A 23,339-nucleotide genomic window follows, 5' to 3' on the forward strand; every position below is an offset into this window, starting at 1 on the left:
GCCATCAAAATCCAGCTCACAGAGTTCCTAGAAGTAAACCAGGGCCTAGATTCCTCCCCGTCTAGATTCAGTAGCAACCACAGCACCGAAACAGCCCGCCTTGCAGCCACAGATAACATCCGTGTCATACTGGACCACGGAGACACAGCTGCTCTCATCCTCCTTGACCTCTGCTGCGTTCAACAGTCTCCCACTCCACCCTTTGCAACAGACACCCAATCCACCCTTTGCAATAGACACCACGATACCAGCATCCGCTGTAAAGCACTGGAATGGATTCAATCATTACCGGAAGAACCCAGACTGCCGCTGTTCACCTTGACACCCAAAGAAACTTGCTGCAGAGTACCCCAGGGATCCTCACTAAGCCCGACCCTCTTCACTAAAATCTTCAGAGAGAACTGCTTAAACATTGTATCCTACACCAACAATACCCAACTGATCCATCCTTGACCAATGACCCATCAACAGCCAAGAGAAATTTCCACGACCGAATGAGAGCAGTCGCCGCCTGGATGGAAACCAGCTGCCCCAAAATCAACTCAGACAAGACTGAGATCCTTGTAATCGGCTCCACCTCCTCTGGGGCGACTCCAGGTGGCCAACCCCCGTAGGAAATGCCCCCACCAACCACACACGCAACCTGGGCATCATCCTGGACTCCACACTCTCCCTGGCCTGCCAAGTCAGCGCTGTCTCATCATTTTGATTCCACACCCTGCACTTACTTTGGAAGATTTTCAAGTGGATCACCAATGAGACAGGAAGGACTGTCATCCACGTGTTTGTCAGTAGCAAACTAGACTACGGCAACGCACTGTATGCCAGCATCACTCTATGCCAGACTACGGCAATGCACTCTGTGCCAAACTAGACTACAGAGAATCCAGAACACAGCAGTCACACATCCTGGACATCCTTGCCACAGCCACGTTGTCGCCCAACTCTGAGATCTACACTGGCTCCCTGTCGACAAACGCATCACCTACAAGCTACTGACACACACCTACAAGGCACTGCACAACACCTCCTGACCTTCTACACTGCCACCAGGCAACTCGGATCTTCCCAACTTCCTTGCCGCCATCCCCAGAATCAGGAAGAGCACAGCTGGAGGCAGATCCCTCTCTTATCTCACAGCCCGGACATGGAACACACTCCCACTCAACCTCCCGACAGGCCACCTCGCTGAAGCAATTCAGGAAGGATCGCAAGACCTGGCTTTTCAAGTGCACGCGCGCCTTGAGACCCCACGGGTGATAGGTCATGCTTTACAAGTGTTTGATTGGTTAGATCCGAAAAGGGCTTTAATCTTTTCATAAATCATACCAAGGATTATTGTGTATACAGTCCACTTTTTTGTGGGATTCTCAAGAGCAAAAAAGGGAAACATGCATAAGAGGACCCTCTTGGTGTGGATAGTCCTTTGCATTACGATCTGCTACATACTAGCCAAAAAACTGTCCCATGAAAGTCTGAGATACCATTTCACCCAGACCAAAACCATTACAACTCTGTTGGTGCAAAGGGTGCCCATTCTTGACATCTTCCAAGCTGAGACATGGGCACTACTGCATACGTTCTTGAAGCACTATTCCTCAGCCAGGTCCGTTAGGGCGGACATTTTGCCTGCTCAGTTCTGCAAGACATTTTGGGCTGAGCCACCTTGGGGAGCCACTGCTTTAGTATCTATTCTAAGATGAGGAATTTGTGCTTAGAAGTATGCATCAGAAGGACAAGTTACTTAACTTTGATAACGCTTTCTGATGGATAATTTATCTAAGCACAGATTCGGGAGTGTGCCCCACCTCCGGTTTCTGTGGAGTGGCCTACTTTTAACATCTGAAAAGGTCCCAAATTTATATTCAGCACATTACCAACAATGGTTCCAGTTGCACGTCTTAGGGTGTGGAAAGGGAACACAAGAAACAGATGTCGGCTTGAAGGGGTGGCTCTTATACACCGCTGTGCACCTGTCAATTTTGGGCGGTAAAGAGCCAATGCAGAGCTGCATGACCCCACCTACTGGGACTTAGAAACACTGCTATGAAAACCTCTCCGGATTTAGTCTGGCAGCACCTATGGTATATTTGAGGATGTAAAATCACTGGTTAGGTAGATTATGCACCTGAAAGAACGTTACCAAATTTAAGTAACTTGCTATTTAGGTCTTACATGTAAAACAAATACTGCATCTTACCTTAACATTCTTCACAGAATAGATATGTATAGCACACACTGGAACATAAATAAATGTACGTTGCATGCATAGTATACAATGTGTTACCTTTTAAGTATGTCACTTTCTAGGCACAACTGTAGAGGCATGATGTCTAGAGGTAGCAGTTTCATTTATGAGGGGCTGGTATGCAAGAGGCCTACTCAGTCATATGGCAGCAGGTTTTTTTGAGAGCGTATCCTACCTATGATAGAAATACAATTACAACTGTGAGATCTCTAGAACCAGCATCCCTGACAGACTTGCTAGGCTGGGATAAAGCCAGTCATGTCAGATTTGACACCCAGGAGGACTAGTCAGATTGTGATAACGTCTGCTTAATCTGCAAGTCCCCATTTGTCAGGAACATGTGTGTGGCATGGAGGTACAGACACCAGAAGGAAGAGTACTGCAAATGTTTGGTCAGGTCACAGGCTTAGGCAATGGGGCTGGGGCAAAATCAGTCACACACTAGGTCTGGGACACAGGTAAGCATATGGCAGGTCAGTGTCCCTGTACATAATGAAGACTTGGGCTGTAGTCACTCACAAACCCAACTGATGTCACAGACGTTTATGACAGAGTCACAGTAGCATGTTAAGTTGGTGATTCAGAGGTTAACGGGGCTAAACATAGTCTGCTTTTGATTATTGAAGGTTGTTGGGTCTGCGTTTGGTCAGGTGTGTATGAGGTCAAAGTGTGTAGCTAGGGGCCTAGGTGTTGTGCATGTTTAGATATATATTTGTGGGTGTATGTCTCACTCAAAGGTGACACAAAGTTGTTTAATTTTGGTCATTATACCAGAACATTAAAAAAAATAAAAACTCTGATATTTACACAAAAAGCATAGCTAAAATGCAGTTATGGTTACAAACTGAAATTTAAAAAAAACTGAAATTCACAGGTTATGGTTGAGACCTCAATCCATAATAATTTTTCTTGGACCATGTTTGATAGATCGGTAATAGACTTGCCATGAAGAACCCAATGTGGATATACCTTTTTGGAAGCTTTGGTGCAGATTTGTGTTACAGCACCAAAGTCATTTACGAAAAATGCATTTTCGTTGGAAAGTCTGAGCTAACCATAATGAGAGGAGCACTATATATAGATAATATCTGTGTATTCCATAAGCTTCCCTTCTCAAGCAGGATTAGTTCAACTCTTATGACTTGAGAATTCCTGACACAGAACTAGGATTACAAGTGAGTAACTTCCCTTTGTGCTGATGAGTGTGTATTGCTATCACTGTCTAGTTCTCTTGGACTGAAATAATTTTCTTTACTCATTATTTTCAGTGGGTGGTTGGGTTTTCTGCACTGCTTCTCTTTATTTTTAATTTTTCAGTAGTTAACATTCTATTTTGTTGTCTGATTAAGCAAATATCTTTTGACTGTGTGGTGGCCTAGTGTTTTTAGGGGTATTGCTCTCAGGTTTCCTTCAGATTTTCAAAACTGATTTGTTTGGCTTACTTTTCTTTCTATAGTCGAATTAAGAAGGTGGTGTCTGTGTACAGCAGCAGCATAGATGTAGAGCTACAACAAAGGGCGGTGGAATACAATGCACTTTTCAAGAAGTATGACCACATGAGGTAAGTGTATCTTCCTGTTGCCTAAGGAGCACACCAACTCCCTATAGCTCCATTATACTGCCCTACGAGGAGGCTTTTAAACATGCTTGGTACATATTACATCTCACTGTGTTGTACCTAAAAGTATTGATCAGATGTTAATTTACTCCAGCCAATATTACATGATAACAGCTCTTAAATTGAGCCCTGCGTATATTGCATGTCGGGACGTGTGAAGTGTGCTAAATCTTCCTTCAGACAAGATGGCCCATAAGGCATATCAATTGCTCCTATGACATGGTGCACTGTAAATCTATTCCTTTTCCATTTACATTATGCTTACAGGGTGTGCTGTAAAACAAGGATAAACCAAGCATGTCTACTACATCCCTTAAATTCGTGTAGCACTTCACATCTGCCCCTTTGCTAGGAGATCTGTTAAAAGTGTTGAGTAAGGTAGTCCTTTGACCAACCAGTCCTGTGTTTTTATGCACTGTTTGAGGGTGGACTGTAGAGGAGCTGTCAAGAACCTATATTCGGGACTGATTTTGTAAAGAGTTCATGTATTACCTTAAGTGATTTGGTGTGATAAGGCTTGGGTCAAGTCTGTTACAATGCTGATAATAGCGCCTTTCGTCTCTTCTGTTTTTGTTTTTACCCATTTTCTTTAATGGAGGTCTGCGTTATTGGAGAGAATGCCTGTAATGGAGAAAACCATCACCAATGGTCCTGCTGAGATTGTACAGACCAATGGAGAGGCAGAACCTACAGTATTGGAGACCAAATTAACACCATCTGGCCCGCAGCCCACCAGCCAGGTAATTAGACCTAGTAATCTTCCATATTTTATGCAATATTGTTTGTAATTTTGCTTTGAACCAACTACTGTTGCACAAACTGAGTCTCTGGTTCAGCTCTACAAGATTTGTTTTCCCACCCACAATTGTCACTAATGAATGTAGCTCAATGCACGAACACTTGAATGTGAAAGACAGGTTTTGTAGCCTTACAGAACCCCTGTCAATGCATAGTTGAAGTGGCATCAGTGCTTTTGGATTACTAAGAGTCCCTAAAAAGGTATCCAGTTACACAGTGGTGGTTAGAAAAAACCCTTTTTCATTCTTTTCCGTACTACACGCACAAAAAACAGCACAAATGCATGTTTCTAACCACAAGAATAAAGTTAATGTTCAAAATGTCATCTAAAAAACGAACACCCTAAAATCTACTTCTGTGCGCTATGCTGAGAGAACATGGAGTAGATTAGCTTGCAGCTAGATGTTCTTAAAGAGAATAAGCGCACTGCACACCTGTTTACAGCAAAGCACTTTAATTACCATGAGTCAATGAGGCTGTCTTTCCTGCAAAAGGCAAATGCACCTCACATCTGCTTCTCCTGGACTCCGGCTCGATATCGGCTTTTAGGAAAAAGTGTGATACGGCAGCATTTCTGGCAGGCGGAAGCTTATGGTAGTATAGTCTGGGGCAAAGGACTTCTCCTGACAAGCAGCCAATTTGCAGTCTCTTTATACTATATCTTATCTAAGATGCTATTCCCAACACCAACTTGGGAAAGTTTGATATAACCAATGAGCATCAATATGCTAGTGCAAGATGCATTATTTAAACAAATAAAGTACAAATGCGACAAGTCAGACTACACTGTTTTGGCTATTCTTATTTAACCTTGAAATTGAGATAACAAGGCACTTGTTTCAGGTTGATGTCACATCACGATGACCAATGTTGCATCATGTTTTGTTGATGTGACTGGTGTCGAATCAGGTGTTGTGTTTCTATCAAAATGGCTTGACACTTTCGCACGTTCATGGAAAGATAAGGGCAGACAACATCTGCCTCAAAGGCAAACATGTTGATGATTCTGCAAAGACACAGAAAATGGAGCCTCAGCCCACTTAAATGTAGTCAGGCCTTATGTTTTTTTTGTTACTGCTCGTCTTTTATGTATTAGTCTCCTCTCTCAGCGTATTCCAACATAGTATGTTCATTGTCCGTTTGAGAGACTTTCATTTATACAACTTAACACTGCTGCCAGCTTTCTTCTACGTAACGCTTCCCTCTGGCTATAGCCTGTGTGAACTCTGTATAAATTGACCTCTTATAATAGTTCACTTCTGTCCCCTGTTTAGCCTGCTGTATTTAATAGATACCATGTCAAGAAAACTCCCTACAGTCAGATGCTGGATCTTGGCTGTCATTTTTTAGATCTTGCATACATACTGCTATAGCTTAATGTTGGTGAAGACCTGTGATCAATACTGCAACCTAGAGTGGGCTTTGAGTCAGCCCCTTGTTCACATTTTAATTTCTTTATTTTCTAGATCTATTAGAAATCCTTGATGTGTGGGCTTTCTTCTTTGTCCTGTCCCAGGAGCATTCTTCTTTAACATGCTTTTAATTGGATGAGTTGTATCTCTCCAATGCTTACATCACAGAACTGTTGGTTCCCATTTAGCCTCAGGTGCTCTGAGTGTGTGCTTTTCCTTTCTTCCCCAGTGCCCTCCACACAGCACTATGGCCCCATTCGTTGCTGCTCCCTTATTCTCCCACCTTCATGTTTTTGCAGCTTCTCTGCTAATTATTGTTTCCCATCCCTTCCAGTTATGTTTTCTGTTTCTTATAATATTTCAGATAGAACCCAGCATCTGCTCACTGATGACTTATGTTCTTTTGCACAGTATCATGCATTTTTTTTTTTTTTTTTTTTTTTTTTTACTGTTCTAAAATGAATGGTGGCCATCTTGGAGCCGTAAACAAGTTAAGGTATATCAACTACATGTGTTAAGAAAAAAGAAGAGAAAAGGATGAAAGCTTTAACTGCAAAAAAGGAAAATGACAGAGTGTTACAAAAATGCTTTTGAAAAATAGGAGAGAACGGTAGCATACCCCCCAAAAAACAGTAAAAAAAATAAAACTATTGAGGCAAAGTATTCCATCTACTCCTGCTCGCTGGTCTCTGCGCAAGTGCTACATTGGGTGCTTGTCCTTGCCAGGTTTTGTGCTCCTCTGTAGAGGGTGCTAGAAACCTGCAAGTAGTAATCACCCCATTTTAAGGAAATTGTTACTTTCAAGCAAAGATACAACATCTTTACTCTATAATTTAGGGAAAATCATCACTTTCCACTGATCACTTGAGGCGAAAACCTGACTGCTCTTTTTTGCAGGTCTCTTCACTTAAATCTTTTTAGACTGTCTCAAAATCTAGGACAGATCACTACTTTTCCCTGCTAGAGGAACAATAAGCCTGTTCTAGATTGACATGAGAGTTCACTGACCTTTTCACTAGGAGATGCCCGGTACCCCTGTCTTTAAAATATCCTTTGCACCTTCTGTAGACTATAGGATTTAAACCGCAGGGCTGTGGAATTCGTATAGCCTGACTCCCAGGACACATTGTTTGGGGGTCAAGGGCAACATGTTTTCATGTTTATTTTGTCCTATGGACAAGTAGGCCCAACCCCCTGCAGCACAAACCTTTTCGCTGCCAGTTTACTGTACCATAATATGGATCACTGAAGGGAGTTTTCTGCCGTTGAGGTAATATTTGTGTCCATATGTTAATGCTGTTCTAACTTTTATTTATGGTTCTTTAATACAAAGCCTTTATTATTAGGGTGAGCACTCTTAGGAAATGTTATAAGCTTGGACTGCACTGCTGACAGAGGTCCCATCATAAAATGTGTACACACATTTGCTAAAATTAACAATATGAGCTAAGTTCAGTGCTCTCTGATTAGATGCATATATTTGCAGAAGCCTGGAAGCAAGATTGATGAGTCTTTTCTTTCAAAATAAATGTTCACAAATAAAAAGAACATAGGAAAACAAGCATTTGCAACACAGTAGGTCTCGCATTTGTGAGAGTTAGAGCTATTGGCATTGTAAATGACAATGTCTTTTACCTATATGTTTTGGTTTGGAGTGTAGTGGATGTATGCCAGGTCCCACAGCAACCCTTCCGTGCCTGTTGCTGGAGGAGAGAGAGGACACAATAATGCCGCCATGCTTTGCCTCATTACTACAGACTGGCTGTGACACCCTAGAGATGCTACCCTTTCTAGTGTGTTTACCTACATTTTTATAGCACAAGACAAGCCACAAAGGGGCACCTTTGTGGCATTTAACCTGGGAAATAAGGGTGTCAAAAGAGTTAGGGGCAAAGGAAAGGGGCAGCCTTAATATTTCTGTGTTAATCTTTTAAAGGAATTATTCCTCTACATTGGCAGTACCAGCCTAACTTTTAAAAACATTGACTGTATACAAAGAGAATAACAGCAGAGGCAGCTTAACTGCAAGTGAATTATAGCGATTTTGTTAAGAATGGCACCTGCTTTGCATCGCTATGAAATGGTAAAACTTATATTACCAAGTGCTATATAAAAAAGAAACAAGTTATTGCCAGACTGCCCCTACACGCACCAGACAAAGAAGTCTAGGGGAGAGAATGTTGTTTAAGGGCCAGAGCTGCCAATTTTGTAGCTTGGGAACACGGTTTGAGTCTCGGCGCCAGCTCAACATCCTGTGTTTCGGGGCAAATCAGTTAATCTCCCCTTGCTACCAAAAATGAATGTGTACTTGTGCAATATAACTTGTGCTCATGTAAAGCGCTATAATACCTTTGTATTGAGTTTGCGCGAACTGAACTTTGTTTGAAGCAGCCCAATGTTCATCCAAAGGCTATATGTTTTTTGCTATCAAGCTTGAGGCTGTGAAGTGTTGGGGTCTGGAGTCACAACTCCTTTTCCATCATTTTGCAGACCACACCTTTCGCCATCTTCTTACCTAGAACTAACCTATATGCTTGGTTGGTGACCCTCCAGAGGTTATCAAGAGCACGTGCTACCGCCTAGTGTTAAGCTCCACTCAAGTCAGTTGGTTAATGCACCCACTGCAGAGGTCATGGCAGAACGAAAATGTCACAGATTACAATCCTGACATAGCTTTTTCACATCTTCATCTCTGCAAGGTTGAATCGAATGAATGATAGAGATTTTGTTAAGAATGGCATCTGCTTCGCAGCGTTATGAAATGGTAGAACCTAGGTTATCAGTGCTATAAAAAAAGTTATTCCCAACCTACCCCAACATGCACCAGACAAAGAACCCTAGAGGAAAGGATATGGCGGTCGACTTTGGAGTTGGGGAGCAGGGTTCGAGTCTCGGTGCTGGCTCAACATCTGAGTAAATCACTTAATCTCCCCTTGCTACCAAAAATCAATGTGTTCTTGAGTAATGTAACCAGTGCTAATGTAAAGTGCTGTAATACCATTGTATCATGTTCGCGCTGTACAAAATTGCAAAAAAAAGAAAGCACTCCATTATCTTCTTGTAGAGTTTGCCCTACATAAAACTTAAGTTTAAAAAATAAAAAGCCCCCTGCAGACATCACAAAGACACAGCAAGATGCCCGAACCAAGGAAGATGAAGAAACAACATACAGCCATGAGCGCAAAACGGTGGTACCAAAGAAACAAATTGTGCAGCTGACACAAAGCTATCTGGCCGGTCGTGCAGTAACCCATGTAAAAGGGTCAGTCTCCAGTGCAGAAACAAAACAGCCTCAAGGCGGGACAAACAAAGCATTTACCAGTGACATCAAAGGATTTTTAAAAGGCAGGCCTAGGAACAAATGAAAGTGATGGCTGTGACTAAAGCCCACAGAATAGATTACAACATGTCGAGAAGAGCAGTGCTTGAGCATAATGCGCGACCTAAAAAGGTTTTGCTAAACTACTGTGGAATTTTATGTATTATTTCTTTGAAGCATCATCTACTAAAATGTGTTGGTGCATGCTAGTATTTCCAAAAATATTAATAATGGAAAATCAGTGCAACCAGTTTCAACAAGATTATGGGAAGCATTAAAATAAAAAAATCATTGGCAAAGCCAGCAGGTCTAACATTTGTGGTCAGCCTTTTGGTTTTGTCAGTGCGTGTCTTGTTTAGACATAGTTTTTGTATAACGTTTTTGTTGTGGGATCTTCCAGGTCCTCACCATTAAACTAACATTATCAAAAAGCAATAATGTTTTTGGTCTCAAAAAGCACACTTTGCCAAAGTAGTCTCTAGCCCTGAACAAAACTACTTTGTGTGCTTCTAAGCTCCTTGTGCAAGACCAGAATGCTGTCCCTCAGTGAAGCCAGTTTATAGGTAGACGGAGAGACAGAAATGTAGTAAACACAATGTCTTGGTTAACTTTAGACCTAATTAGGAGCCTAATTCCTAGTCACGAAAGTGCACCCATTATATATGCCTTTGCATTAGTGCAGATTTATAGCTTTCATTAATTCACAGTAATTTACAGAAGTAGGCCAGGAAGTCATACCCCTAGAAAATATTTGTGAACTGCAGTTTAGCACGAGAAAATGTGTGTGTAGATTTGCTCATTTGAAAATCTTGTTGAGCGTTTACAAGTTCACTTTCCCTCAGTATGGAAAACGATTAGAGAAGAACTGGTGAAAACCCCTAAAACATGCAAGTTAGTAGGTTTGAACAGACTCCAAAGTACATTGCAGCCCTGGAACTATTTAACGTCTACCTCCAGACCTAGTACGTAATCTGAAAAAACGTGGGAAGTGCTAGAGTTCAAACCCCCTACTATAGTATGAGGCCTTGAATAATCAGAGAGGTTGTGATCAGAGGTCTTGCATAATGTGATTGCAGCTGTAATTTATTGCCGGACTACGCAGCACCAAAGGGACAAGGGATTTATGAAGCAACCTGTCTCATGGCTAAGTATATATTTTATTATATTCTGCACCCCTCTAAACCCCACAGTGACTGTTACAGACACCCACCAGTTTTGCCTTTTGTACCTGGGTTTGTCTCATGACCCCAGTGTTGTGGGGACTGCGCCAGGATGTGTCCAATGGTTATCTGGAACCGCAAAGCTTAGTTCTTGGTTGCCGGAAGCCTTCAGAAGGTGCATAAGGGCCAGTCTCTGTAAAAGTTAAGGACCCGTTCACAAGGTATTTTCTGGAATGGTTCTCTTCATATTCCAAGTCATCAGGTAAGTTAACATTAAAGAAAAAAACACAAGAAGTCAAAGTGAGAAGCTCCATCTTCCTGTTCCTCACGAGAAGTCTTGTGGATGTCAGGGCGCTTCTTAGTCCTGGTCTCCCTTCGCAGAGCCGATTCTACAACAAATTCAGATCTAGCTCAAATTCCTGGGCACATTGGCAACACTACAACAAGTTGAGGCCTTCAAAGAGGCCACATGGTGCATTTGTGGCACCCTTCCATCTCTCTCTGGCATGCTTCTGGTCCCCAATGATCCAAGGACCACATATGTCTAATTACCATTGGCGGATCTGTCTTAGACACAGTCTGTGCCTTTGATCCCACTGCAGGTCCACCACGACTTCATGGTTGATGCCCATCCCGATTTCACAGCCAACACTAGGACCTGCACCAGTTCCCAGCGTGCTGGAAGCAGTGGAGGAACCAGTTGTTTTTTCGGACTCTGAAGTGAATCCTGCAAGACTTCAACTGAAGTCAAGCCCTCCTGAGCCTCAAACCCATTCTAACTCGGATGGAGGACACTTAGATATTCCTTTGGCTTACGATTCAGCCCAACACGAGGATGGAGGTGACTGAGATGATGCATCCCAGTACTATGATGATAAATCTTTTTATGAGCCTTTCAGGCTGCCTGTGGGTTGGACACTTCCTTGGAGACTGGGTTGAAATTGCATGCCCACAGACCTTCCACCAAGGAATCTGCTTCCCTCACTGTGGTGATATGGATAACTGTAGAAGTTTTGGACCTCAGACTCCCATCAGTTGGCATCAAGACCAACATCCTGACTGAAGTTCTACAATCCAGACACACTTGTACAGAACCACTCCTTCCCTTTAACGAGGCTCCCTTTGAGCACATGGGCCAATCCAGGCTCTTGCCCACCAGTCAATCAACAGGTTGACAGTCAACACAGACCTGTTTCTGAAGACCCAACTTTTGTCCTCCAGCAATCCTGAACCTGAAAGCCTCTACAGCTCCAGGCATCAACAAAGAAGCACAATCCGAATGTATTCCCTACTGCGCCTCCTAATAAGGAATCCAAATTAATGGAGGCATTCGGGAAGCGGATGTTCTCTTCAGCCAGTCTCTCGCTCTGCTCATTGAATGCTATTTACCTCCTGGGACATTATTCACATGCATTATGGGACATGCTTGGAGACATCTTGCCTGAGGAATTCCACGTCAATCTTGCAAAGATAATCCTGGATTACTAAAATGTTACCAAATATGCCATCTGCTCTGGGCTAGGCACCACCAACTGCTTGGGCAGGGCAGTTGGTACCAGCTAGCTTGGTGCTTCAATGCCGTGCATGGCTGAGATCCACAAACTTCTAATGATGTTCGGGGGTCACTGATAAACATGCCATTTGATGGCTTCCATCTCTTTGCAGAGAAGGCTGTCTCTACCCTGGATCACTTCAGAGAGAGCAGGACCATAGCACACTCTCTTGGTCTCTCTGTGCCTGTGTGGAAATATCCCCAGCAGTTTCACCCCTTTTGAGACTTCAAAATGTGCTTGGCGGAGCATCACCACCAAACGTCCACCTTCACAGCAGCAGGCTCCCACCCCCTATTCCCTGCCATCCCCTCTTCCCCCCTCCTCACCCCACCCCACCACACCCCAAAGATTTCCAAACATGCTAGCCCAGTGGAGGCTGGACACGGTATTAACCCCACAGGTGATAGAGCATCACATCCAACAGATGGGTTTTTCAAATCGTTAAAAAGGATCTGTTCTAATATTCCTTTCCACTTCAGGGCATTTACCAACTACACTAGAGTGCCAGCCAGAGCGCCATTTTTCCATCTTACAGTATGAAGTCCCAGCTCTTTTGGGTAAAGGGAAGGTAGAGACGGTATCAGGAATAGGGCCTGGATGTTACTTCTGTTATATTGTGGTGCTGAATAAGGACAGAGGTTTTTGTGCTATTGTAGATCTTTGCCTTCTCAGCCTCTTTCTCAAGACGAACAAATTCATGTGATTATACTGGCCCGAGTTCTTCCTGTTCTGGATCTACAAGAATGGATTTTAGGGTTGGGTTTGCAGGATTCCTATTTTCACATCCCTGTGGATGTTTCCAAGGCTCCGAAGCAGAGTACAAGGGTCAGTGGCAGGAGTTAGAAGCTGACTCCCCAGAAGGAGGAGTTGACTCTTACTCATCGAGGTCTTCATCTTCTGATAACACAGGCATGTATAATCAAGTCATCAAACATGCTGCTGACACATATGGGGTTCATTTGCAATAAGAAAAACCACTGTGATGTTTTTTCTTGGAAACTTTAATACCAAACCAGGCAAGAAATCTGTTTCTGCTGATGCCCGCTAGTATTCTGGATCAGGGAAGGGAAGCATTTCAGGAGCCTGCCTCTTGCAGGTTGTAACCCTAAGAACTGAGAAGAAATATAGGAACTTGTAAAGAAATGGCTCCCTGTTGCAGTTACCCCCCACTTTTTGCCTGATACTGATGCTGACTTGACTGAGAAGTGTGCTGGGACCCTGCTAACCAGGCCCCAGCACCAGTGTTCTTTCACCTAAAAATGTACCATTGTCTCCACAATTGGCACAACCCTGGCACCCAGATAAGTCCCTTGTAACTGGTACCCCTGGTACCAAGGGCCCTGATGCCAGGGAAGGTCTCTAAGGGCTGCAGCATGTCTTATGCCACCCTAGGGACCACTCACTCCGCACAGACACACTGCTTGCCAGCTTGTGTGTGCTGGTGGGGAGAAAATGATTGAGTCGACATGTCACTCCCCTCAGGGTGTCATGCCAACCTCACACTGCCTGTGGCATAGGTAAGTCACCCCTCTAACAGGCCTTACAGCCCTAAGGCAGGGTGCACTATACCACAGGTGAGGGCATATGTGCATGAGCACTATGCCCCTACAGTGTCTAAGCAAAACCTTAGACATTGTAAGTGCAGGGTAGCCATAAGAACATATGGGCTGGGAGTCTGTCAAAAACGAACTCCACAGCTCCATAATGGCTACACTGAAAACTGGGAAGTTTGGTATCAAACTTCTCAGAATAATAAACCCACACTGATGCCAGTGTTGGATTTATTAAAAAAATGCACACAGAGGGCATCTTAGAGATGTCCCCTGTATTTTACCCAATTGTTCAGTGCAGGACTGACTGGTCTCTGCCAGCCTGCCACTGAGAGACGAGTTTCTGACCCCATGTGGTGAGGCCCTTTGTGCTCTCTGGGGACAGAAACAAAAGCCTGCTCTGGGTGGAGGTGCTTCACACCTCCCCCCTGCAGGAACTGTAACACCTAGCAGTGAGCCTCAAAGGCTCAGGCTTCGTGTTACAATGCCCCAGGGCACTCCAGCTAGTGGAGATGCCCGCCCCCTGGACCCAGCCCCCACTTTTGGCGGCAAGTCCAGGAGAGATAATGAGAAAAACAAGGAGGAGTCACTGGCCAGTCAGGACAGCCCCTAAGGTGTCCTGAGCTGAGGTGACTCTGACTTTTAGAAATCCTCCATCTTGTAGAAGGAGGATTCCCCCAATAGGATTAGGGATGTGACCCCCTCCCCTTGGGAGGAGGCACAAAGAGGGTGTACCCACCCTCAGGGCTAGTAGCCATTGGCTACTAACCCCCCAGACCTAAACACGCCCTTAAATTTAGTATTTAAGGGCTCCCCTGAACCTAAGAATTTAGATTCCTGCAACAACAAGAAGAAGGACTGCCTAGCTGAAAACCCCTGCAGAGGAAGACCAGAAGACAACAACTGCCTTGGCTCCAGAAACTCACCGGCCTGTCTCCTGCCTTCCAAAGAACTCTGCTCCAGCGACGCCTTCCAAAGGGACCAGCGACCTCTGCATCCTCTGAGGACTGCCCTGCTTCGACGACGACAAGAAACTCCCGAGGACAGCGGACCTGCTCCAAAAAGACTGCAACTTTATCCAAAGGAGCAGCTTTAAAGAACCCTGCAATCTCCCCGCAAGAAGCGTGAGACTTGCAACCCTGCACCCGGCGACCCCGACTCGGCTGGTGGAGAACCAACACCTCAGGGAGGACCCCCGGACTACTCTACGACTGTGAGTACCAAAACCTGTCCCCCCTGAGCCCCCACAGCGCCGCCTGCAGAGGGAATCCCGAGGCTTCCCCTGACCGCGACTCTCTGAAACCTAAGTCCCTACGCCTGGAAAAGACCCTGCACCCGCAGCCCCCAGGACCTGAAGGACCGGACTTTCACTGCAGAAGTGACCCCCAGGAGTCCCTCTCCCTTGCCCAAGTGGAGGTGTCCCCGAGGAAGCCCCCCCTTGCCTGCCTGCAGCGCTGAAGAGATCCCTTGATCTCTCATTGACTTCCATTGCGAACCCGACGCTTGTTCTAACACTGCACCCGGCCGCCCCCGCGCCGCTGAGGGTGAAATTTCTGTGTGGGCTTGTGTCCCCCCCGGTGCCCTACAAAACCCCCCTGGTCTGCCCTCCGAAGACGCGGGTACTTACCTGCTGGCAGACTGGAACCGGGGCACCCCCTTCTCTCCATTGAAGCCTATGCGTTTTGGGCACCACTTTGAACTCTGCACCTGACCGGCCCTGAGCTGCTGGTGTGGTAACTTTGGGGTTGCTCTGAACCCCCAACGGTGGGCTACCTTGGACCAAGAACTGAACCCTGTAAGTGTCTTACTTACCTGGTAAAACTAACAAATACTTACCTCCCCCAGGAACTGTGAAAATTGCACTGTGTCCACTTTTAAAATAGCTATTTGTGAATAACTTGAAAAGTATACATGCAATTGAAATGATTCAAAGTTCCTAATGTACTTACCTGCAATACCTTTCAAACAAGATATTACATGTTAAATTTGAACCTGTGGTTCTTAAAATAAACTAAGAAAAGATATTTTTCTATTCAAAACCTATTGGCTGGATTTGTCTCTGAGTGTGTGTACCTCATTTATTGTCTATGTGTATGTACAACAAATGCTTAACACTACTCCTTGGATAAGCCTACTGCTCGACCACACTACCACAAAATAGAGCATTAGTATTATCTCTTTTTACCACTATTTTACCTCTAAGGGGAACCCTTGGACTCTGTGCATGCTATTCCTTACTTTGAAATAGCACATACAGAGCCAACTTCCTACAGAACTCAACAAAGGATCCAGCTTATTTTAAAGGGGCAGTACCAGCAGACTCTATCAGTGTCTCAACAGCAAGGAAAATGGCCAATGAATCAACAGTGGGCCCCCCTCTGGAGCTCATGGGGAGGAAAATGGTGCTAACCAGTGGTGCATTGCCAACTCCAATGCTTGAACCTCCATGCACACCAGCATTTGGAGTAAATGGTACAAGTACAGAAACAGTACAGAAAGAGGCCTGCACCCTTTGTGAATAATTGCAAAAACATTGCCAGCACATGACTGCAGTCAGCTCAGGATGCAGCTGATACATCTAGCTGTCAGCTGATTATGGGGATAGGCACTCTTGGCTACGAATCTCAGGATCAAAAACAGAGGTACATGCCAACATCATTGCTAGCCCATTCAATGGGGAGCTACTTGTTGGCAGCTCAGTGGATGACAAGCTGAACCAAATAAACAAAGATAATTAGACAGCAAAATCAGTAGGCACCTTGCAGTTTTAGGGAGGAATGCATAGGGTAACACCACCATTATGTAGGCCCCTTGGAAGGGGACGCTTTGAGATGGGAAAAACACACCAAAGTTTTCAGGGAACCAATCAGACAACTGGATCCTAACAAGGATGGCAGAGCCAATCACAGGGCAGAAAGCCCTTTGTGGGAGAGGCAGAGGTTGGGGTCAGCCCCAGAAGGGAGGATCAGACCCCTCACATAAGTGACTTAGCACAAACAGGAAGCCTCTCACAAGTACGATCAAGGTGAGACAACAACACAGTCTTGCCTTCATACTACACTAGTAGGGGGCAGATTTAAAACTTTACTTCAGGAGTGGTGGAAAATAACTTTAGCCAAATGGATACTAAACGTAATATAATTTGGATATTGTATAGAATTTTAAAAAATCCCACCAGTAAAGAGACCAAGGAGGAAAATACTTTCCAAAGAGCAAACAACACTGCTCCTCAAGGAAGTGTAAGAACTGCTAGCAACTATAGACTAAACAGTTGCATACTTACACATTCCCATGAATGCACATCACAAAAGACTTCTACGCTTTGTGGTGAACAAGATGCACTATCGGTTTTCAGTACAGGCATTCAGAATAAAATTTGCACCAAGTTTGTTGACCTCAGAAGAAGGGGTGTTCGTGTCTTAGACGATTGGCTGGTGTGAGCAAACTCTTAATAAAAATGCAGTAATCACATTCAACAAGTAATAAAGACATTATTCACCTTGGGATGCTCAATAAAAATAGCAAATGATATTTCTGGGAACAAGAATAAATTCTATTCAAGGGAAAGTGTTTCCAAATGAGAAGAGAAGACAATCACTGATTTCGGAGGCTCATCAATACTGGAAGGGGCAAGCTCTGTCAGCGAGGACTTTGCATTGTGCAGTCCCTTAATACCATATGCAAGACTTCACATGAGACTATTACAGTAATGGCTACAAGCTTGATGATCACAAACAACAGGAAGTTGGGAAGGTTCTAGTGGTTGTCACACAAGGCGAATCACAAATGGACCCCAGACCTATGGGAGCTTGTAGAGGGTCGCTGGGACTGTAAGAAACAGTCAGGGTGTCCAAGATACCCCACCCCAAGACCCTGAAAAGTAGGAGTAAAGTACACCTACTACCCCAATAGGACACAATAGTCGTGATAGGGGGATTTTGCAAGAACCACACACACCAGCAAATCACTGAAGACGGATTCCTGGACCTGAGGACCTGCAAGGCAAGAGGTCCAAGAGTCGCGTTATCTGAAGAATACCCCAGAGGAGAGACACTAAATAGCCAGAAAAGGAGGTTTGGCTACCAAGAAAGGAGGATTGGCTACCAAGAAAGGTAAGAGCCTATCAGAGGGTCTCCGTCACCTGCTGGCACTGGCCACTCAGAGCAGTCCAGTGTGCCCCCAACACCTCTGTTTCCAAGATGGCAGGGGTCTGGGACACACTGGAGGAGCTCTGGGCACCTCCCCTGGGAGGTACTGGTCAGGGGAGTGGTCACTCCCCTTTCCTTTGTCCAGTTTCGCGCCAGAGCAGGGCTGGGGGAATCCCGGAACCGGTGTAGACTGGCTTATGCAGAGATGGGCACCATCTGTGCCAATCAAAGCATTTACAGAGGCTGGGGGAGGCTACTCCTCCCCAGCCCTTCTCACAATTTTTTTTTCAAAGGGAGAGGGTGTAACACCCTCTTTCAGATGAAATCCTTTGTTCTGTCTTCCTGGGCAGAGGCTGCCCAGACCCCAGGAGGGCTGAATCCTGTCTGAGGGGTTGGCAGCAGCTGCAGTGGAAACCCCGGAAAGGCAGTTTGGTAGTACCCAGGTTCTGTGCTAGAGACCCGGGGGATCATGGAATTGTCCCCCCCCCCCAATACCAGAATGGCATTTACATGGCCATGTTCGGAGTTAGAATTGTGACGCTGTACATAGGTAGTGACCTATGTATAGTGCACGCGTGTAATGGTGTCCCCGCACTCACAAAGTCTGGGGAATTTGCCCTGAACGATGTGGGGGCACCTTGGCTAATGCCAGGATGCCCACACACTAAGAAACTTGGCACCCAACCTTCACCAAGTGAGGGTTAGACATATAGGTGACTTATAAGTTACTTATGTGCATTGAAAAATGGCTGTGAAATAACGTGGACGTTGCCTGAGCTTCCTATGGGTGGCAAAAGATATGCTGCAGCCCATAGGGATCTCCTGGAACCCCAATACCCTGGGTACCTAAGTACCATATACAAGGGAATTATATGGGTGTACCAGTGTGCCAATGAGAATTGGTAAATTTTGTCACTAGCCTGCAGTGACAACTTTAAAAGCAGAGAGAGCATAAACACTGAGGTTCTGGGTAGCAGAGCCTCAGTGATGCAGTTAGGCACCTTACAGGCACCACACAGGGAACACATACATGGCACATACTATGAGCACTGGGGTCCTGCCTAGCAGGATCCCAGTGACACAAGGGCTAAAACAAACATACATACAGTGAAAATTGGGATAACAGGCCAGGCAAGATGGTACTTTCCTACACTCAATCCCTGCATTAATCAAGATTAACGCAGGAACTGGACTGTACAAAGGCAGATATCTTTAACATCAATACCTCTGCCGGGGAAGGGCAATGTTGGAGGTGGACAAATTCAGCATGCAAACATCCTGCTGACACGAATGGGAATTTAATTAGAAGGCGCCCAGAAGTATCTTTGAGAAATGGGGAAAACCACAAATCGACCTGCTTGGAACGCCAGAGAATGCAAAATGCCAAAGCCTCATGTCCAGACAACATCACCATCAATCCCAGGGGAATTCCCTGTCGATAAATTGGTCAAGGGCATTTGCTTACGCTTTGCCCCAAATACCACTCTTGCACAGGGTGATCAACGGATGCAAAAGGAGCAGGATGATGCTGATCTTAATTGCACCACAATGGGCAAGGCCAGCCTTGTTTTTAGAACTAATCCATGGAAAAGATTCAAAAATTACCAGTACAACAAATGCTATCATTGGACAAGAGAAGAGTCCTATCTCCAGAACCAGAAAACCTAAGCTTAGCAGCCTGGCTGCTTAAGACATAGAATTTGGACACCTAAAGTTATGTGAAAAGATTACGTTGTACTCAAAGAAGCAAGAAGACCAACAACACGAAATTGTTATTATTCAAAAATGGAAGTCATACTCCTTATGGTGTCTTAACAGGGACTTGTTAAAAAAAACACTAAGGAATCAATGGTATTAAACTACTTAACACACCTAATGGATTGTATACTAACTTATAATTCATTACGGATACCTCTAGCAGCATTAGTAGTCTAAACAAGGGGTAGTTTAGGAAGAAGTATCTTTACTGCACCACTAGTAAAACATTTCTTAGAACGTGCCAAAAGATAAGCACCTCCAAGGAAAGTACTGGCACCCACATGGAACCTTAACCTGATATTAGCCCAATTGATGACCACCATTTGGACCATTACATAGAGTTTCACATTAAAGACTGCAATTTTGGTGGCTATAACGTCGCTTCGGAGGGTGAGCGAAATTCAAGAACTCAGAATCCAAGAGCCATGTATGTAAATTCATAAGGACGGAATTGTCATGAGGACAGATCCTCAGTTTCTACCAAAAGTAGTTTCACAATTTACATGAACCAAACCATCCAAATGCCAAGTGTTTTTGATTTTTGTTTTTACAAAACTCAAAGAATCAAGCGGAGAGAGCTTTTCATACATTAGACTCCAGAAGAGCGATAATGTACTATATAGAATGGACAAAGCCATATAGGAAATCAAAGTAACCATTTGTCTCATTTGCAGAGAACAACCTGGGAAAGCCAGTTACTAAAGGTACATTGGCCAGATGGATTTCAGAGACAATACAAACATGTCACACATGCTGGTGGAAGATGAGACTAAAACCTAAGGGACACTCAACAAGGAAGAAGAGGGCAACCATTGCCTTTCTTTAAAACACACCATTACAAAAAATGTGTGTTAGGTACGTGATCATCCATGCACACCTTCACAAAGCATTACTTCAGACATCCAAATGAGTACAGAAGCTCAGGTGGGTCAGAAGGTACTAAAACATTTATTTTCAAATTCAAGTCCATCTTTAACCCATCCTCCACAAAACAATAATACTGCTATGTAATCTATGCACAGCATGTGAATCGAGAAAGGATTTGTGCTGCAAAGCGTAAAGTTTCTTACCTGTATGTGTAGTTTTGTAGCTTGAAGAATTTTCTGGATTCACAAGCGATTCACCCACATCCACCAGGAAGATGAAAAGGTGGGGGGGACAAAATAAAAAAATAAAAAGAATCTGAAGATAGCAACCAAAGGTGTAAGCAAGACGACGTCACAAGGGACACCAAATAGATGTACCATCGACACCCACCAACAAACAAAACATGAGAGAGGAAGAGGCTGCACAAAGAAAAGGACTAAAAAATACTGGAGAATTACAACCACTAGATGGCAGAATAATAACATGTGAATCCAGAAAATTCTTCAAGCTGCAAGCAAAACTGCACCTACAAGTAAGAAACCTTACGTTTTCAGTTTTTCCTTTCTCACCCGCGCCCCTCTTGTGTTAAGAAAAGTGATGACATTGGTTGCAGAACACCTTCAGAAGTTAGGAAAACCAGTCTTCCTATACCTCAACAACTGGCTGCTGAAGTTGGGCTCACTACATTCCGATATAGAGCACTTCCAGACAGTAGCAAAGCTCCTCTATTTTTGGGTTTCTCTATCAACATGCTTTCCAGAACTTCTCTTTAATTAGAGATTGTTAAAAATGGGAGTCTCTAATTGACAGTGGCTTGCACCCTGTCCAAGTAGGGACCCTTCTTCCTAGTCAGGATAAGGCAGTCACACACCTAAGGTAACCCCTACTCTCACCCCCCTGGGTAGTTTGGCACAATCAGTCAGGCTTATCTCTGAGGCAATGTGTAAAGCATTTGCACATAACACACAGTAATACAGTGAAAACACTACCAAAGGGACTCCACACCAGTTTTAGAAACATAGCCATTATATGTCTGTGCAAAACAAGAAAAATCCAACTTGCAGTAATAAAGATATGAATTTTGCAACAATTAACATTAAAATACAGTTCCTTGAAGTCTCTAGCTCTGTCTGGGGCTATCACGGCATTGTGAACAACAACTCCAGCAGTTCAAGCCGACCTCGTACAGTACATTGGAAATGTAGGACATTGCGATCCTGGCGATGAGCTTCGAAGTGCTGTGTCGCTGGCAACGGAGGTTGGTGCAGGGGTTGTTGGGTACATGCATTTCAGATCGAACTTCATGCTGATGATGCACTCAGGAGTACTGGCGTTGATGGCGTCTCAGGCTGCGGTGCAAAACAGGACGATGCAACGTGCGGTGCCCACAGCTCACGGTGCGACAGCGGCTAGGTGACCGCATCCTGCGGCTTTGGAAAGACTAGGACTGCAGTATAAAAGGGGCAGTGCGGCGTGCAGTGTTTCCAGGTCGCAGTGCAGGCAGCGGCAGTGTCGTCGATGAAGCGATGCAGTTGGTAGGCCCAATGCTGTGGCACAATGCAGAGCGGACTTCATGCTGCGGCCATGGGCCATGGTGCAGACGGGAGCATCTATTGACGATGCTGGAAAAGCTGGCATCTGTGGATCAGGGCTGTGATACGGGACGGTGCTTCTTGTACCTCACAAGCAGTGTGCTTAGGCCACAGTGCAAGCAGCAGCGCAGTGGCAGTGAGACCAGGGTCGCAGTGTGAAACCAGGCAAGGCTCCGTGCAGTGCCATCCGATCATGGTGCAGGCAGCAGCGTTGTTGACGGCATCGCAGTGGTTTTTCTTCTGTTGCAGCACAAAACACACAGTTCCCAGTGCTGTAGGCAGATGAATTTGAAGTCTTTGATATCCCCGAGACTTCCAACAGTAGGCAAGCTCTACTTCGAGCCTTTGGAGAACCTTCACAAGCAGGATACACAGCAAAGTCCAGTTTGTCCTCTCCACAGCAGATGCAGCAACTGCAGGCCAACCCAGCAAAGCACACACAGCAAAGGGGTAGTACTCCTCCTCACAGTTCTTCAGCTCTTCTCCTTGGCAGAGGTTCCTCTTGATCCAGAAGTGTTCTAAAGGTCTGGGGTTTTGGGTCCACTACTTATACTAATTTCTCCCTTGAAGTACGCAAACTTAAACGGAAAGTCTCTGTTGTTCACACAATCCTGCCTTGCCCAGGCTGGGCTTCAGGCAGTCAGACTGCATTGTGGGAGGACAGGCATAGCCCTTTCAGGTGCAGGTGTCAGCTCCTCCCTCCCAGTCTAGCCCAGGAAAACCCATCAGGATATGCTTTACACACCTCAGCTCCTTTTTTGTCACTGTCTAGGGTGAATTCACTACCAGCCTGTCAGTCTGACCCAGACGTGGATTCAGCAGCCAAGCACAGGCACAGAATGGTTAAGCAAGGAAATGCACACTTTCTAAAAGTGGCATTTTCAAACTGACAATTTAAAAAACAACTTTGCTAAAAGATGCATTTTTAAATCAGAGTCCCCAAACTCCATATACCTATCTGCTCCCAATGGGAAATTACACTTAAGAGGAATTTAGATGCAATCCCCATGTTAATCTATTGGAGAGGTAGGCCTTGTAATAGTGAAAAATGAATTTGGCAGTATTTCACTATCAGGACATGTAAAATCCACTGACTCGTGTGTTCTGCTTCCTGCTCTTATCTCATAACCGAGCTTACAGAACCTCTCTGGAATGCACTTCTGAGTTTAAAGAGGACATTTATTGTTGTTATTACTTCACCACAAGGTTCCTGAGAGAAGAAATTAGTATGTTGGAAGCACACGTTCAAAAGTAGTTGCAGCAATGAAAGCAAAATATATCAAAGTACTTTTCAGTTGCAATGTACACAGCAAATA

At 44.7% G+C, this 23,339-nt stretch overlaps 1 protein-coding gene across 1 annotated transcript in view; it reads left to right on the forward strand.

The window, feature by feature from the left end:
- Window positions 1-23,339, forward strand: part of AP1G1 (adaptor related protein complex 1 subunit gamma 1) — a 707,422-nt gene that overhangs the window by 590,791 nt on the left and 93,292 nt on the right. Inside the window, exons 17-18 of the mRNA XM_069217071.1 lie at window positions 3,705-3,809; window positions 4,465-4,606. Of these exons, the coding sequence (XP_069073172.1) occupies window positions 3,705-3,809; window positions 4,465-4,606 (247 nt within the window). The remainder of the gene's footprint in view (window positions 1-3,704; window positions 3,810-4,464; window positions 4,607-23,339) is intronic.

The sequence above is a fragment of the Pleurodeles waltl genome, chromosome 12, assembly GCF_031143425.1.
Source record: "Pleurodeles waltl isolate 20211129_DDA chromosome 12, aPleWal1.hap1.20221129, whole genome shotgun sequence".
NCBI lineage: Eukaryota > Metazoa > Chordata > Amphibia > Caudata > Salamandridae > Pleurodeles > Pleurodeles waltl.